Genomic DNA, 18,790 nt, shown 5'->3' on the forward strand with positions numbered 1-18,790 from the left:
GTTGAACTCACCACCGCAAGCCCGGCTCCATCTACCGTCTTTCATACCACCACGTCACCCTATTACTACGTTTCAGGGGTTGATTCCTCGGATTAAATTCTCTTTTTACTTGTCAACTCTTTCAAGTGTCAATACAAGTCCCCTGCCTCGTGGCAGCCCGTCAAGATGGCGATGCGTACGTTTTCAATGCCCCTCATCCGTGACCCCCCCCCCGTGCTAACATTCTTGACCTCTCGCAGAGCTTGATCTATCTCAAGGTTAGACATTTTTTATACCGATGACCTCCTTCGAATTTCGATTCTAACCCACGTCACAGCTTCTGTTATGAAAGATGAGCAGGGCCGGCCGTTCATTGTCGTTCGCGAGTACGTTGCGCTATCCTACTAGGGGTCACGGTGGGGGATGACTTTCAGCACAACATGTCACTGACGGATTTTTTTTTTCTCCCTCACTACAGTCAAGGAAAGAAGAAGAGACAACATGGCAACGACGCCATCAAATCACACATTGTCGCCGCTAAGACTGTTGCGAACATCGTGAAGAGTTCTCTGGTACGATCATGTGACGGCGAATCATGCGAATGGTGGCACAATGGCAGCATGCTAAGGAGTATTATAGGGGCCCCGTGGTCTCGACAAGATTCTGATCTCCCCCGATGGAGATATTACGGTCACCAACGATGGTGCTACTATCCTGGGCCAGGTTCGACCCCACCAAAGAACACCGCAACGCCCTCCGGGACAACCGCTAATATGTCGGGTTTCAGATGGACATCACGAACAACGTTGCGAGGCTCCTGGTTGAGCTTTCGAAATCCCAAGATGAAGAGATTGGTGATGGAACAACCGGTGTCGTCGTCCTCGCTGCGTCCATGTTGGAGCAAGCCTCCGATCTTATCGATAAGGGAATCCATCCCATCCGAATTGCCGATGGCTTCGACCAGGCTTGTGAGATTGCCGTTGAGCAGCTTGATAAGATCAGCGACACCATCCCTTTCAGCAGGGATGACACCTCGAACCTGATGAAGGTCGCCAAGACCAGTCTGGGTAGCAAGATGTGCGTTGGTATCTATTTGCCGGGTTATATTTTCCGTGCGACTAACATAGGTACAGTGTTTCCAAGTCCCATGACCAGTTCGCCAAGATCGCCGTCGATGCCGTTCTCTCCGTCGCAGACCTCGAGCGCAAGGATGTCGATTTCGAGCTGATCAAGGTTGATGGGAAGGTCGGCGGTGCCCTGGAGGACTCGCTTCTTGTCAAGGGTGTGATCGTGGATAAGGATTTCTCGCACCCTCAGATGCCCAGTGAGATCTCGGACGCCAAGCTGGCCATCCTCACCTGTCCGTTTGAGCCCCCGAAGCCGAAGACCAAGCACAAGCTCGACATCACGTCGGTCGAAGAATACAAGCGACTGCAGGACTACGAGCGCGAAAAGTTCACCGAGATGATCCAGCACTTGAAGAACTCCGGTGCCAACCTGGCAATCTGCCAGTGGGGCTTTGACGACGAAGCCAACCATCTGCTCCTCCAGAACAAGCTCCCCGCTGTCCGTTGGGTCGGCGGTCCCGAGATCGAGCTGATCGCCATTGCGACGAACGGTCGCATTGTCCCTCGATTCGAGGACCTGAGCGCGGACAAGCTGGGTTCCGCCGGTAAAGTGCGCGAGATGACCTTCGGCACCACCCGGGAGAAGATGCTCGTTATCGAAGAATGTGCCAACAGCCGTGCCGTGACGGTATTCGTACGAGGCAGCAACAAGATGGTCCGTCTATTTTCCACACTGGTATATGCGATAACTAATTTTGTTTAGATCATTGACGAAGCGAAACGGTCGCTGCACGACGCGCTCTGCGTCGTCCGTAACCTGGTCACGGACAACCGGGTTGTGTACGGTGGTGGCGCTGCGGAGATTGCTTGCTCCATTGCGGTGGAAGATGCCGCTGTCAAGGTACGTGGGATGCCCTCTCCAATTCCAGTTCTAGGCTAACGTAATTACAGAGCCCCGGCATTGAACAGTATGCCATGCGCGCGTTTGCGGATGCCCTGGATTCCGTGCCCTTGGCTCTGGCCGAGAACTCCGGTCTGAGCCCGATCGAGACGCTTGCCTCGATCAAGTCGCGCCAGGTCAAGGAGAACAACTCCCGCCTGGGTGTTGACTGCATGCTCACCGGCTCCAACGGTATGTTATATATCGTGTAGTTTTTCTCTCCTATCGCTAACGGATGTAACATCTACAGACATGAGAGAGCACTTCGCCATTGATCCCCTGATCGGCAAGCGCCAGCAGCTTCTGCTCGCGACCCAGCTGTGCCGCATGGTCCTGAAGGCAAGTCAAGCCATCTCCCCAACCCCAGCAAAGTCACATTACTAACAAACAAACAGATCAACAACATCATCATCTCGGGTGACGATGACCAAGAGTTCTAGATTTCTTGAATCCAGTCTAATCCTTTCAACGGCGACTGTGGCGTGGCCTGTTGTGTGGTACATATAAACTTTTGCCATAGGTAATCATTTGGTCGGTGTCTACAAAATCATGGCGGGATACATAGAAAAGTCCGGTGCAATGAAAGAAATGACAACAATCGTCTTAATATCTATTTCATGAGAACGTAGTAGCAGCCAGTGATGGGTCATCATAGAAATATATATGATTTGGAAACATCCCCATTCACAAAAACATACTATATCCATAAGGTTCCACTAACCGGTAAATATAACTCCAGACACAGCCATATCACACTGACCTTACTCATGTATCTCCTCCGGCCAATGTCCGATCCCAGCCCATATATGTATATATCTTACGACATTCACCCTCGATTACCTTACCGACTCAAGTCCATCGATTATAAAATGGCCCCCATGCATTCTCACCCCCACAATAAGATAAGATAGTCTATATATAGATATATATAATATATATAACTCGCCCACTAACCAGCGCCCACCCTAACAGGATATAAAACACCCGAAAGACGCGGACTGCCGATCGTCCCTGCGATGAATGAAGGCGGAGTAATGGGGGGAGGGGGAAGTCTCCTGATTTAATGCAGTGTGTCCAGTATGTACCTCACTTGTTCTATTTGTGTGGACGGCATTGTATTGTGCCGTGTCGTGTCATCCGATGAGACGAAGTTATTACATAGGGGTTTAGACTGGTGGGTATTTGCTGTGGGCACGGTGTAGACTGTAGAGAGTAAGGTGTCATAATTTGATAAATACTACGGTAGAACTATCCTATCTACTCCTTTGATTGTCTATGGATACATCCTCCATCGTAAGAAGTACTACCTACCTAGATCCCTCAAGCAGTATATTAGAATAAGTAAATGGAGTTGGTGGATAAATCAAAGTATACTCACTCATCAAGGAGGGTGAAATGTGAAATCCTCCGGCGGGGGCGCCAGGCAGGGATTAGGTCGTTGGTAACTAACTGTCAGATGACGATGGGGCGAGCAAGGTGGTGGTGTGCAGGAACCAATGTGTTGGATTCAGTATGACCCATTTCGAGACATGAAATCGGTCGGTTAGTTATTCAGGTAGGTAGGTAGGTACCATCCACATCCGTGGTCCCGAGGTTCATGTCTTGATCCAGCTGGCATTTGTTGTGTCGATCGCTTCACGGGATGAGGGTGTCTATATGGAGTACTTTAGGTATATATAAATGGTCTCAAACCGGGGAAGGCCCGGGTCGGGTCGAGATCCCATGATGGTTGGATAAAAGTTTAATATGGCTTCTTTTGTGAGATTATCGGTTTCTCGTATCTGGTTATCCCTTATTATTTATTCATTTATTGTTGAGGAAGTGAAAAAGTACGAAGTTGGACCAAATCCTTCTTGATCAGGGGTAGTCAGATAGGCAGTTAATTCACATGGAGATAAAACACCTCATCACGACCATCCATCGATTCTACTAAATTAAGACGGATCAACCCGCCGATGGGTCTCGCGACGCGTGGAAACAACATCCCAGTTCCGCGGGCTCGTGGCCGAGAGGGGAGATGAGATTCAATCCACGGCAGATGTAGGAGGAGGACTAGGGTGAATCGTGAGTGACATGTGAATCGTGGGTTGATCGCATCGCGACTAACTAGTTAGCTGAATCTGCACTGTAGAAGGATGGATGGATCCACTATGCTGCGACGAACGCCGGGTGGAGAGCAGAAGAGAGGAGAGGGGTCATCGGCCTCGGATGGAGGGAAGGATTCAGGGGGTGGATGAAGTTGACAGCTCAGCCGTGTGTGTCGGGGATCTGATGATCGGGTATAGTTCCTAGGTAGGTTACGACGTGTGGATGGTAGATACTAAATCCTACCGTATGAATGCTCAAAGTACATGCTGTCAGTGTGTGATGAAGGTGATTTATCACAAGGCATGCTAGTGAGGTTCAACGGATTCGATTTCCAGGTGGACAGCCTCCGATCCTTGGGTCTAGAAGCAGGAGACTTCAGCCTGAGAGGGGATTGAATTTGATGTTCAGATGACGCGAACAAAAGTAAGAATTAGGAGAACTATGACTGTCACTATACTGGAGAAAGCGACCGAAATAGAAACGACTCATCTATAGATTCTAGACCACTATTCTTCTTGTCTGCGTCATAATCGTTACCCTCTTGAAGGTGTTCGATATCGTGGATAATTACTCCGTACATCAAAAAGAAGTACAGATGATAATATCCAACTGCAGGTCAGCCTGGGCAACTCCTCCCTCACTCTCTGTCAACGATCCATCCGCCCGCAGATGAAGGTCATGAATAAGAGCCCTCATCACATGGCCCGGCCCCATCATTGACGTGGCCCGAGTCTGTTCGCGATGCACTCCCCCCATCCCCGCGGGTGATGACAATTCTGGGGGCCTCTTTATTAACCCCGTCACTCGTGACAGCTCTGTTCTTTCTGTTTGTTGGGCGGGGGAAGCGGCTTGGGTAGTCATAGTTATCAGATGGGTGTCTTGTCTCCTTTCCGAGGTGCCATGACTCTACCAAGAGCTATACCGCTACTTTGATGGATCCCATCACACGACTGACTGACTGCGGTGAGGATGGGGGATGTCGGGGAAAGAAAGAACATCTGATGAGAGGAATTTGCGGACGGGGTTTTGATTCTTTTTCTCTTTTCCTTTTCTCAGAGCTGGGATGGGGCTGTGTTTCGTATGGTATTGTTGATGGTAATTTCTAGTGTTTTCACCATGACGCTGGTATATATCTTGACAGGCTGGATCTATACATAGGATAGACTTGATGATCATCCTTACATCTTGAGTTGATCATTGGAATCTATCACCCGCAATATTATGGACTGCAAAATTATCTACTGCGAGTGATCCAACAAAGAGGCTCCCAATAGATCACTCTATGCAGCACAACCAACCAGCAGTACATAATTTTGCAGCATAAGACGTACGATTCATGGCCCTCCGGAATACTCGCCTCCATGAAGTAAACTACCCCATAGTCACGATCACCTATCACTAGCAGTACTTGAATACCTACGAAGTGATAGACACAGACAGATGCCTACCTAAGTATCTATGTATAGAAGGCCGCATACTCCAACACAATTGGCCCATCCCACAACACCAACACACCCAATCACCTCTCCAATCCCCATCCTCTCCCCCCAGCTAGATATGAAACACAGTCATCTCAGGAACAGAAATAAGGCCCCCTCTTGGCAACACAGGGTCACATGGGGACAACAAACCACCAGGGCGGGTTGGGGTTGACATGTCGTCGGGCATCTTGACTGTCTCTCCTGCTGGGGTCGGACTCAGCTAAGTTATTCCGGTGGGTTTGTCTATTGGTGCTTCTGATTTTTTAGTGAGAAGGAAGAAAATAATATTATCAATACCTAATAGTATAATACTATGTCAATTATATTATTATAATCAGGTCATGTGCACTCCAAAGCGGATAACTGCAGATCGACTGGTGCCTTACAGCGGCTACCACTCAACCAGAACAACGGCGTGATCGATAACGGCCAAGTTAAGGATGAAACAAGGTAAAGGATTCATAGTAAAAAAGAAGTTAATATAGAAGTGTAAAATACCATCTGAGTGAACAATAATCAAATCAACAAAATAACAAATACAATATAAAAATCCAATAAAGAAAAACCAATGAACCCCCAACCCAAAAAAGGAGTCAAAAAAAAAGAAAAAAAGACGAAGAAAAAGACAAGGATCCCCCAAACCATCACCTTCCAGAAACACCAAAGAAAAATAAACCTTGGACACATCCGATTTCATCCCCCCGACCCTGACAGAATGGCAAGCCGCAAAGGAACCAACCATCCACATGACATCCACCAAAACTGGGATCCTGCGCCGGAACGCGCGCTTTGTTCCGGTTCCTCGATAGGCATGTTCATTCCTACTCCAGAAGAAACAGTGATAGTAGGTACGGAGTACTCCGTAGTCAATGGTGGTAAAGTATTGGGTGAAAATTCCGCATCATCAAATGACCACCGCCGTCACTGCTACGCCGACACGTTCTACGACGTTGGGCGGCAATATGGACAGCTTGGGAGCTGCCTTGTGGCGATGATATCCGTTGTGGCGATGATATCCGTTGATTAGGGGAGGGGAGGCGAGGTAAGGGGTGGGTGAGTGACTTCTCGCGCTACATGTGTTGTATACAGTTACATATCTTAGGTTGTGTACGGAGTACACACACGCTTATGTGCACATCCATACAAAAATATTATGATGTGTTCTGTAAAACGAGGAGAATATAGATCATGCTATAATATAGATACATGATATTATATACCCTGTTGACACTCAGACCCTGCTTTTGACCAGAAACCAAGAAATTGGACATCAAATGGAATTAATCACTTAATTAATATAAAGAAGCCAACACAAGTACCATATCATCTATACTACGATCACCCCGATCTACAAAATACATACCCTCTCTTCCTCAGAAAGACAGACAGAGAATAGAATAGACCAAAAGAAAGAATCCACCCCAGTAATTTCCCACCCCTAGCGCCGATCACCGAGTGGGTCTCCCAGCAAAAGACTGAATCAACAAACACCAGCCTAGGCCCTGTGATCCCAGATACCTGGACACGCTGGCTGCAACAGCCTGCCCTGTCTTGTAACTGACTATCTGCTGGTCGATCCAGGATCGCCTAAGACAGAGTGGATTAGCTGGCTATGGCTAGTTCCGGTATCACAATTATGTATGTATGTATGCATGATGCTCATCTCGCTGCGCTATGCGGAACACCCCTCAGGTATGTATGTGCCTACGTAGGTATGGAGTACGTATGTATGTATGTATGTACCTTGCGATCTGTGCGCGGAGACGGATGGACTCATGGAGTGATGGGGTCCGGGTGGGCTTGTTTTGATATAGCTATTATTTTTGTTCCTGGTTTGTGCAAGGACCACTACAAGGAGCAGTACAAACCGGGATGGAAGTGTCCAACATGCGTCATTAATCTATCGCATTCAATTTATCCATCCATCCATCATTTATTCATTCACATCCGTTGACGCTGGGGCCTGGGACTGACTGGAATAGCAGAGCTTTAACGATTACCCAAACAATCAACCCATTTGTACTACCTACCTACCAGGTCCAGTCTTTGTCCCTACATATGTATCAGTGGCATGGTGCCGTCAACATCACGGCGGGTGATTCATCATCTATCCACCGCTACTTCGAGGGCCCGTGTGTCCTGTTTTCTTTTTCTTTTTCTTTTTTTTTTTTTTTCTTATTTCTTTCTAATTTTTTTTTCTCGACGGGAAAACCAATCTGGGGACGGGAATGTAATTCCCCGTGGAAGACCGAACGTGGCGGGCGATGATGACGACCGCGTCAAAGGGACGTTGACATTGGATACTGCAGCAAGGAGAGAGGAGGAGAGGGACAGGTGTAGGTAGTACTAATTGTGTCAGTCTGAACAACAGAGGCGTTCGCTCTGTCCCTGTTTGAAGATTTTGGTGTCGTAATTGTATCCCGTTTTCGATGAATTGACTTTTTCCCTCTCTCCTCGGAAGAAGGTTCCCCAGTATACAACTAGGTAGTCAGCTACCTACCTATTTACCTATAGATCCATTCGACCGACCGCGCTGGTTGGGAGTGGTAGGTGGAAGTGGAGATGGAAAACGGGGAACTTGAATCCGCGTAACCCTTGCGTCCGAAGTCATCACCCATTCACTCTCCTTCTCCTCTCCTCTCTTTTCCATTGCTAATCCCAGGGGACACAACGCCCTGGGACCCCCGTCCAAACAGCAAGATTGCAGAAAGCGAAGCCCATCCATCCCCGTCCAACCAGGGTCTGCGCGCCACGCAATTGCAAACCGGGCTATTTGCTAATCGTGTACCTTGATACCTTCTGGAGAGGAACTATCTGTACTAAGGTATGGTATGTAGGACAATGCTTGTGCGCTGAGAGAGATGGAGTTCCCCTTCCCTCCCCTCCCCTCCCCCCGATCCAGGTACAGACATTCTTGATGGAGCTGCGTGACGAAGATCCCCCCTCCTTCCAGATTCTTCCAGGGTTGGTCGGGGAGGGCGGGCCGGAAGGGTTGGAGATCATTATCTAAATCAGAGATATGAAAAGATAGATGGTGAAAAAGTATGTACTGTAATGTTTGTATTTCTGTACCTATGTATTTATGTGTATGATGTGAGTATGACTGCTCAGAAAGAACAAAATGTCCGTGGGCATGGGCAAGGACCCCTCAATCGTTTGATGGATGCGTTTGGGTTGAAGTGAAAGGAACAAATAAACACACACGCTCATCAAAAAGGAACAAAGAAGTCAACATCGGCGGCTAATCAATTAACTTCCGTGTCGCTAGAAGGCCAAAGCCTATTTTCTCGAAACAGGGGGGAACACGCCTCAATCGGAAGACGGATAGATTGAGTACCTACCGTTGAGAGGGCTAGGGCTGGGAAGTGAAAGAAAAAATGTCTCCCTGGACACAAACCGGTCCCTTAACATGGAACGGCCGACAAGGGAGAAAGTCAGTCCTGGGATCTGTGCGCAACCATCGTCCAAGCTTTCAAGCTTTTTAGGTTATGCATAATAATGAACTCAGGGCGCACGGAGGGTGTAAGGGTTTCGTAAGACACCGTCGGGTTAGTCAAGTATTCTATCATTGCCGGAGTACGGAGACACCATAGATGGATATATTGAAGGTGATCTCTTTGTCCGCTCCACAAGCCACATACTCTGATCCCACCCGATACAGCTAAATCCGAGCTGTCCGGCGATCAGTTCTCGATCGTTTGTCTAGTTGATGGACTGTGCTGTCCAGTGGTCATACCATGACGACTTCCGGACACGGGATGGCGGGGTGTACAGCGCGATACTCGTTACGATGGTCGGTGAGATGAATGCTGCTACCGGGTTGTCATCCGCCTTGGTGGCTTTCAGTTGTGGCTTTGGGGGGGAAAGAGTTCTCATAAGCCGCGGATCACAGATAATCTAAGGGGAACAATGAGTGAACGCTCTCCCCTGCAATGCCATCATCGCAAGAACTCCATAAAGAACAGGCACAGAAAAAAGAAAACACGAAAGTGACAGGGGGGGGAATTCTAGATGAACACCTGATCATCGGGGTACTCCGTTTACGGAAGATACACACCTATACTTAGTTAGGTACCACGTAGGTTGACAAGAGTCGCAGTAAGTACCACTGCATACTGAACCCCGGGAGGGAGTACTCCGCAAATACCCGCCTATAACTCGCTGATACGACATGGCCGACAGCCGCGGGATCGACCGACCCCACATCATGTGACAAGCAAGTCGCCTGTTCTTGTGACCGCTTTCGCCACTTCAATAGTTACTGCTTGTTGCTGCTGCTACTGCCCACGGACGAGGATTCCTAAAAGGGAGAAGGCCAGATTTGGTCCTGTCGTGGGGATTACCAGATTAGATGAAACGAACGGAACGCATTTAGAAAGGCGCAATCCCAGCCACGCGATGATTCTTCTTCGGCAACGGCGATTTTCCATTCATTCTTTTCAGTCCTTGATTTTTTTGACTTTCTTTTACTTTACTCTCGCCAGATGGAATGCTACATTGATGTAACTGAAGTAACTGACGCGCAGCGCCCTGCTTTCTACCAGGAATTGGACTGGCACACCATGGAACCTTACATCCGGTCCACGGGATTAATTACCTCAGATGAGGAGCCCCGTCCCTTGCACCGTCGGAGGAAAGGCCAATTGAAGGTTGACAGCTGGTCGACGAGTTTCTGGACGGTATGGACGTTTGACTTGTTCACCACGAGATGGATGGATAGGAAGGAAGGGTAGGTACCATGGGATGGATGATGGGATTAGGTGTGCGCTGCGCCAACCGGTTGAGATCCATCCCACATCTGGAGACTGTCAGTCCAAGATCGTGTAATGTAGGCAGTGAGTTACTATGTTAAGAACACAACTCACGTTCAAGTCCAAACACGGGTGTCGATCAGTGGGGGAGAGGGAGGAGGCCTTACTGTCAGTCTGGGGCCGGGTCAATCATCAATCAATCAAGGCCGGTAATGACCGTAGCCCATAAGCCGCCCCTCCCCCTCCTCCTCCGCCTCCCACCAGGCCCACAACGGGGGACATACGTAAGAATGAATCAAGAGTCACAACCTCCGCGGATTGACGGGGAAGGAGTTAGAGAAAGAGAGACACCTGAATGCGCCTTGCGGGCCATTTCCCATCCCCCCCCCTCCCTCCCATCTGCGTACTAACTAGCAGATCATCTACCGGAAAATACAGCTGCAGTACGCCTGACGATGCCGGGAAGACGGCGCCCCCAGGGCGACGATCCGCGGCTACGTGGTTCTCTCTCTGTCGTCGCTGTGGAACAACGGGCTGCAGGTATGATGGGCAGCTGAGCAATGTGATCGTGAGCTGAGATGGGTCTACAGCCGCGGCACGATATTATTCTCTTTTTCGTTTCCTGTTTTACTTGAGGAGGGGGAGGGGCGGGAAGGGCGAAGTAGGAGATGGACGTCACTCGCTTGGATTAGTTTTCGTGATCTGTTTGATGATGGGGGTTGAGATGCCTAGGTGGGTTGTTGGTCCTGTCCGTATGCTTCCGCTGATATGATATAAGATGATAAATTGTGTGCATCGTGGTGGGTACCCGGTGGATGCATGAAAGAATGCGGGGGGGAATTATTTTGTTTTTCTTTTCTTGCGGGAACGCTAGCCAGTTACATTGTTGTTACTATCGTGAAGATTGTTACTGATGACAGACATATACTTCAGTACTAGACAATGATTGACTCATTATGGAGTTCCTATCCTATCCATCCTTACCTGACTGACTGACTGGCTGACAACTGAATAGACTCGTACAGAGCTGAGAAAGACTCCATCCCTTGTAGTATCTCGTATAACGAATACTACCCTAGGATTATGTCTAGGCGAGGTAGTTCAGTCACGGCGAGTAGTATGTAGCAGTAGTGGTAGTAGTCGCCGGTAGATAATCGCCGCGCATCGAGGCACCGTTACTCGTGGAGATTAGGGTCTCTCACAATAAGCCGAGCTTAACTAAGATTATATTCTATATTCTTTTTTTTTCTTTCTTTTTTCTTTCTTTTTTCTTTTTTCTTTGTATATTTTTTATTTTTATTTATTTTTATCTTGTTGACTTTCGGGATCTCTGTCCCTCTCGGAGATTAGCCCCTTTTCTATTTATTGATCTCATTTTCTTTCTTTTCTTTTTATTTAGTAGATATTCATTCAGCCTAGACAAACACCCGGAAAGTAAAAAGCAAAGACCAACAAAAAATAGAGGTCAAGCAAAAAGAAAGAAAAAAAAAAAAACAAGGCGAGCATCATCATGCGGATCGAAAAAATTATCACCTAGTAGCATGGAAAAATCTTACAACTCATCCATCAGGTGTACAAACCCCCGGTCTCCTTCCCCGGTCCTGGCCCTCGACGTGGAACATCACCTGATTGACAAAACGTGCGAGACTGTGTGACTTGAGGCTGACGGGACTGTGAACAGGGGAGGAAAGCAGAGGCTGTCTGTATGCAATGCTATGCTTGACGTGCTGGGGAGGAAGAGTGGTCATCATACTTGGAAGTAAGTAAGTATACCAGTATGTATAGTGTAAGTGTCTGTCGAGGAACCTGGGTTCCCCGAACCGCCTGCCTGGGAAACTGGGGAGTTGATCAGCTGTGGCGTATTATTTATTTTGCCTATTTTGTTATTTGATCTTATATGATATTTTGGTTTGGTTGTTTTACATGCTTAGCGCCGGGGAAGAGATTTGGGAGATTGTATCCGAAGAATTGGTCAACAGACCATGTCTCTTGCATTATAGAAGCTGTCTACTCCAGTAGTTATTTGTTTGCCATTCTGTACGGAGGTCAAGGTTGACAGCGACAGCACATAAACCTGACGATGGATGATGGATGATGAATGATGAATATAGATGATGTATAGATGATACTCATGATCTCATTAGATATGATTTAGTGGTGACAGCTGGCAAGACAGGCACCTTGTGACTTCTGACGACTGTTGAGATCAGAATGAGTGCGGCTGTGACACTTCTGCCGAAGACTGGCAGATATCCCGGGAGACGAACACGGGTTATATCAGGGATTGATTTACTTATTTGTTATACTAAATAAGCAAGTAAAAGAAAATATAAGAAAATAAGATAAATAATGCTGATCATGACAATACACTACGATTAATCCACCTCGATCAATAATCAATCGAATCAAAAATCAATCATATCAAATACCCAATCCAAGATGAAACGAACGAACCGGCAGATGGCCTGAGCATCACTATGGCTTCGGGTTTCAGGGACAGGAAGCGCAGTGACCCCCGTCCCTAATCAAGGAAGTTCGATCAGGGTCAAAACACGGAGAAGGCCTCTACCCAGTGTATCCAGTTTCCAGACGAATTCCAGAGCTAAGAGGATCAGCCAGATCGGAAACCACTGGACGCTTCCCCGGCATGCGCCTCTGTCTGGGGAGGGGGACGCCCTCCCGGTTAATAACAGTTCAGCCGGGATAGGTCAACTACTGGATATGGACGTGTCCAATGTGAGGACAAAGGATGGGGGAGGGTAAAAGGCGGATAAACACGATCGATACCTGATCAACTGAGCATGGGGTGAAGGCTAAAGAGGGTAGGATATCGTGGGGTATGCTTGATTGGTATTGAGATGATATTCATGGGATAATTATTTACAGTGGAAATGATTCAGTGGCTTCAAGAATCCAAAATCCAAACATGTAGAAGATATACAGGTTCCTGGGTAGGTTCCTACATACTTGATAAGGATTCCATCCCATCTTGCTCCGTTCTCCCCGCAGAATGTCGCCGAAAGCGAGTCCGTGGCGAATGCAGTCGACCCGCATCAAGACAGGTAAACAGTCAGGAGGACGGACGGCGGCAGGGCGGCAGCAGTGGCGGAGGAGACTGACATTACTAGGTAGCATTGCCTCCTTCGATGGGAGAGAAACCAGTAAAATGAGAATGAATCTGAGTCTGTCAATCATTCCAGCCCCAAGAGAACGCCTCGCCTGTTGGTACTTTAATGCAGTGATCGCAACCGATGTGCAAGTAATGCAACAGGCGGACCCATCTGGGGCCAGTCAAGTGACCCGACCGAGGTGAACTGTCAGCCTCCTGGAGTGGCTGACTAACCCCCAGGAGGTCACAGGACAAGCCGATCTTTGTTGACCCGTTGTCTAGACTCTGTTCTTTTTATTCCAATTTTTCATCCTACATATTCGATAGTACAGATTGTGATCATTCATTTTTTTCAACCTGTTGACTCCCTGTATATGGTTGATAGATAAGTCCATGATTCCAAATTGTTAATTCTCATCTATCAAGAAGTAAAGCAGTGTAGATATACTCTGTACTCCGTAGTTGAGATTGAATATCCGAATAACAGACCAGGAATATGGTTTCCACTGAACGCCTGAATCATCTTCCGTACTTTTTTCTTGGGTGGGACTCCGGAAACAGACCGGTAAAGTTACCGATGGTTATGACAAGGTAAGAAATACTGCCAGACCCACGGGAGGTCTCCGGAACGTAACACTAAGAGTAACATAATAATAATCATAGAAATAATAATTATAATTATAACCATTATAATGGAGAACATTAAATAGAATAAAAATAAAAGATGAAAAGAAAGATTAAATCAAAAATAATAATACAGGTCCCGACCGTGGAGGAGGCGCAACGAGGATCCTGGCTGTCCTCTTACCGCCATCCCATACATCCAACCTACATTTTCTTCTTTATTTGATTTGATTTATTGATTCTTGAATATTATAATTACAAGAATAATCATTTTCTGATCATTCTGGTCATTCTGGAATTATTTATGATCCTGTTCTCAAAGTATTTCTTATTACCTGGCAGGAATCCCATCAGTTCATCTTCATCATTCATCGTCACCGTGGAATTGGATCCTGTTCCTCGGTACTCTCTCTCTCCCTCTCTCCCTCTCTCTGACTCTCTCCCCTGGTACCGTTACTTACCAGACCAATACTATCTTTCATCCTGCCCCCTCCTGGTTCTCCACTTATCTCGTAATTCACCACTCTTACTTACTTACTAGTATCTTTTTCTTTTTCTTTTTCTCTTTTTTCTTTTTTCTTTTTTTTTACTCCCTCTCGTCCGCTCCACTTCGTCGAACCGACGACTAGTTCCTTTCCTTCCTCCATATTCCACTTTTATTCCCTGGACTTCCCTTCTCCTCTTCACCTCACACCTCTCCTCCACTCCTCCAACATACTTCCTATACCGATCAATCTCGACACTCGACTTCGCCACCTTCGCTCAACTCCATCAACCCTCGCTTCCATTCGACCTCCTTCGCTTTCGGTCGATTGATACCCCCCTCGTCATTTCCCTCGACCGACGGTTACGACATTGATCCGGCAAGAACCCGACATCTCCACCCGGACGACCCTCGACGCGACAATCCAAGCACCAAGGTCTTACCGTTAAACCGGCTGCATCTACGGCAGCTGGGGTGCCACTTGCTGCTCAATCAGTTTCTCGCAGCAAATCGCGGATCATATGGAAATATCGTCTTCGGCCACCAGCGCAGGATTAGAGCTTTTCACCCAGGTTTACACGCGCCGTACGACCACGCTCGGGGCAGGCGGCGACCCCGAATCTGTGTCTTTTCTCCCTTTCAGCAATCTACAAACTGGCATCGTTAGAATGCCTTCTCGGTTATCCACCCCCGTCCTGACCGTGGACACGGCCAAGATCCACAAGGTCGACACGGCGAACACTCAGAGTCTTCATGGCATGTGGATGGGTAAGTGGAAATTTTCTTAATTTCTTTATTTTAGTGTTTTTTACGTGGCTGACTTTGCCTAGTATTTTCCAAATGTGCCGACTATATGGAAGAGGGACGTCGGTTGGAAAATTTGAGCTGGCGACTATGGACTCGCGAGACGTTTTGTGTCGAGCCGGAAACGTCCAGTGATACCTCGGTTCTGCCGCTTCTCCGTTCAGAGGAAGGGGATTTGCCCGAACTGTCGGCCAGTGTCGAATCTGCCGCCTCCGATCAGGCGGAGAGAATCGAGAGCCACATCAAGCGTCCCAAATGCGACTACAAACCCGCCGTTGTTCGGGAGGACTCGCTCGTTAACCTCGGCCGAGGAAAGGAGAAGCATATCACCTCTCTCGGCTTGGAGCGGATGGTACTGAACATCAAGGAAAAGAAGAACCTGGAGCCGCTCTCGACCGCCATGACGGCCGTCTCTCCCCCCGTTGTCGACATCACTCCCCGCCCGTCGACTCCCACTCCCACCCCTCCGTCCGTGTCCACGGTCAGGCGAACGCCACCGACATACCCCATGAGTCAACAAAAGAATGAGTCGACCGAGTCTTGCTCGACTACCGCCCCCGAGGGCTGCGATAGCGATGCCGCCAACCCGGCTGCCTCCGACACGAGTGTTTCGTCGTCCGGCATTCTACCGTCGCGTCCCGATTTAGTCAAATCTCCTAGTGTTATCCGTGGCTTTTCCCCTTCGCTCATCTCTTCGTCCTATCGGTCGCAGGCACGACTGGCTGCGGAACCTAGCCCCGCCAAACCACCCACACATCTGAAACCGTCGCCGTTCAAGAAGAAGGGCGGCATGTTTACTCTGGGCGGGTCTTCCGGCGATGATGACGAAAGCTCGTTTGAGGACCGTATGGCTATTCAGAGATCGCCCCAGCGCAGCTCGCTCTCCGACGAACTCGGCAAGTCAGCGTTGGCAAAGTCGGCGTTGGGCAAGACCAACAACGATGCCAGTGGGAAGAAAAAGAAGACGTCCTTCAAAGACCAAGTGAATGTCAAGCCGATCAAGGAGCGCGGTGACATGGACGAGGATGCTATTGAGACGGAGGACGAAGTCTCTGAGAGCGCCATTGAGGATGATGAGGATTCTGACTGGGAGGATTCCGTGACCGAGAGCGGTCGCTCGAGTATCGCCGAAGAGCGTGGCATGTTCCAGCGGGTGGATTCCCGGCCGAACCTGGTTTCCCGCCGCTCTCTCCTCACCATGATGATGCACCAGCCCATCAAGATGATGCAGGGTCCGACACGATCCAGCCCAGCCTTGCAACGCGCGCGTTTGACATCACCTAATGGACCGTCTATCCCCGCTTCCCCCCCGGAGCATGACGGTGAGAACCTGATGATGCGGGGCCCCGATGTACCTCGGTCGAATCCGATTGGAATGAAGACTGCGCCGCAGTCCGTGGCGCACTCTCCCCGGACGACGAGGCGCAACATGCTTGCGACCGAACTCACCGAGTCTCTCCGCCGTCATCTGCTCTGGGAGCGCCAGCAGAAGAGCGCCACTGCCAATGCGGTTATGAAACGTCGACACACTGCACATGACGTGGCGAACCTGAAACAATATCCGGGACCAAGAGGAGCCGGCCCTGGCGCCTCTAACCAGAGCGCGGACAAGGACACCAAGATGGGATCCTTCAACAACTACACCGACTTTGGGCCCTGGGAATATCATGCGAAGGGGTGGTAGACGGATTGACAACAACCGTCGTCATGTATTTGCATCTTTCTACATCGACAGAATATTATACGAAGGGTAATAATGTCTATTGACTACGAAACCCCAGCCTCAACCAAAAAAAGAACAAACGTTTTTCACATTTGCACGTGTGTCTATACGACCACCCGATTGAATAACCTTGTGACACGTCCGATCACGACTCTGCATTGCATTTTGGCGCACTTCGGGATCATATGGTTTTTTTTTTTTTTTTTTTTTTTCCTATCTTTTTCATCTTACTTCCGACCTAATATCCTTTTCGGGTCTTCTCATTCATCCATTGGTCATAACATTGCGTGGCTATCTCTGTTCTGTTTGTTAACTATCCGAGTCGTCTTGGGGAGCACGGAACCTCCCTTGGACGATTAATCTTCTTGTACAGACGATTCCTTGGTACTGCACGGCGACGGGACATGGCTTACTGGCTGGCATGGACATGGGGTTTGTTTTTGATTATTGGTTTTGAATTATTTCATTTTGTCAGGACGGAGCCGGAGCCACAGGAAAGGTCAACGGGAATTACCACTGTGCTTAGGGACTGCTTGTTTATTGACGACAGCCAACAAAAAACATGTCTTTATTAACCCTGTCTTGATCAACTTTTTTTCCTACTGTCTCTCTTCCTTTTTTTCTGATACCAGATACCAAATACTTGTGATTTTTGTCTTGTCCATAGGTCGATACCGGAGCCTGCACATGCTATGTACGCCATTGTCTTTTATATTAAGATACTACATAAACAAAAGAAACATTGGACATACCATTATCTTTATGAGTAAATCTCATTAATGCTTTTTTTTTTTTTGGAAGTCAGATGGTAGTATAAATTGACCCTCCTATCGAACAAGGATAAAGCCTGCAGAAAGAGCTCACCATGTCAAAGATCTAGACCGGCACAGATCATATTCTTAAATACACCATTTATTTGGTTAAACAATAAACAAAAACATCAAGTATAATATCGCATCGTATTACCACTGATATATTATTATTATCATTATTCTTATTATTACCGTTATCATAATTAAACTATAAGTAGGTATTGATATTGTAAATAAAATAAGCAGAATAAGAGGCCGAGAAAAGCGGCGGCAACGGCGATATATGCGGTCTTCAATCCTGAGTGTTGACCCCGGACTGGCTGCAGATTGGGCTGACTGGCTGACTGACTGGCTTGATGCAAGCCATGGGTCTGTGTTGGTATTTTATTATGTTTTATCGTTATATGTGCCTGTTTTGAATGGACAGTATATAGTATATTGGTGGGTTGATGTGGTTCACGTGTTGGGTTTGATTCTGTTCATTCGGTTGATTTATTTTATCTGTATTTGATCTGGATCACAAGCAGTCGTTGTATACTATGCAGAATGTATATCACCTACGTAAGTTCTGTAGATAGGTAGGGAGATAGCAATATAATAGTATAGGTAGTTAGCAAGTACCTAAAGAAACTTGAAGGTATAGGTAGATAGGATAGGATAGGTATGACAACGGACCCCCGGACTCGCCAACCAAAAACAAAGTCTTAACCAACCTAATCACAACTCGTTGATTGTCCTACATACAATAATTCCATTGTCTGTCATTGTCATCTTGATCATCGGCCCTCGTATTTACTTATTGCTGATGAACAGCTCGTGGCTGACAGGTGTAACGTACGCATCGTCTTTATCTTGTGTGGAGTGGAGGATCTGTTGATTTATCGGACGGTTAGGTCGGTTATGTTTTTTTTTGCACTTCCAGTTCTTT

General features: G+C 47.8%; 3 protein-coding genes across 3 annotated transcripts; all 3 read left to right on the forward strand.

The window, feature by feature from the left end:
* The first annotated feature begins 20 nt into the window (after positions 1-20).
* On the forward strand, positions 21-2,588 carry P168DRAFT_291339 (chaperonin-containing T-complex subunit CCT5). Its single transcript, XM_024837388.1, has 11 exons — positions 21-175; positions 240-257; positions 317-365; positions 458-551; positions 619-702; positions 767-1,056; positions 1,113-1,761; positions 1,810-1,947; positions 1,998-2,178; positions 2,237-2,325; positions 2,382-2,588. Exons 1-11 carry the CDS (start codon positions 166-168, stop codon positions 2,424-2,426), a joined length of 1,647 nt encoding a protein of 548 aa, XP_024691797.1. The 5' UTR covers positions 21-165; the 3' UTR covers positions 2,427-2,588.
* A 3,458-nt stretch (positions 2,589-6,046) lies between these two features.
* P168DRAFT_179402 (uncharacterized protein) lies at positions 6,047-6,824 on the forward strand. Its single transcript, XM_024832940.1, has one exon. It carries the CDS (start codon positions 6,124-6,126, stop codon positions 6,580-6,582), a length of 459 nt encoding a protein of 152 aa, XP_024691798.1. The 5' UTR covers positions 6,047-6,123; the 3' UTR covers positions 6,583-6,824.
* An 8,367-nt stretch (positions 6,825-15,191) lies between these two features.
* Positions 15,192-17,011, forward strand: P168DRAFT_298029 (uncharacterized protein; the record flags this gene model as incomplete). Its single annotated transcript, XM_024838231.1, has 2 exons — positions 15,192-15,291; positions 15,354-17,011. 2 exons carry the CDS (start codon positions 15,192-15,194, stop codon positions 17,009-17,011), a joined length of 1,758 nt encoding a protein of 585 aa, XP_024691799.1.
* Between the last annotated feature and the right edge of the window lie 1,779 nt (positions 17,012-18,790).

Source organism: Aspergillus campestris, assembly GCF_002847485.1.
Source record: "Aspergillus campestris IBT 28561 chromosome Unknown P168scaffold_8, whole genome shotgun sequence".
NCBI classification, from domain to species: domain Eukaryota; kingdom Fungi; phylum Ascomycota; class Eurotiomycetes; order Eurotiales; family Aspergillaceae; genus Aspergillus; species Aspergillus campestris.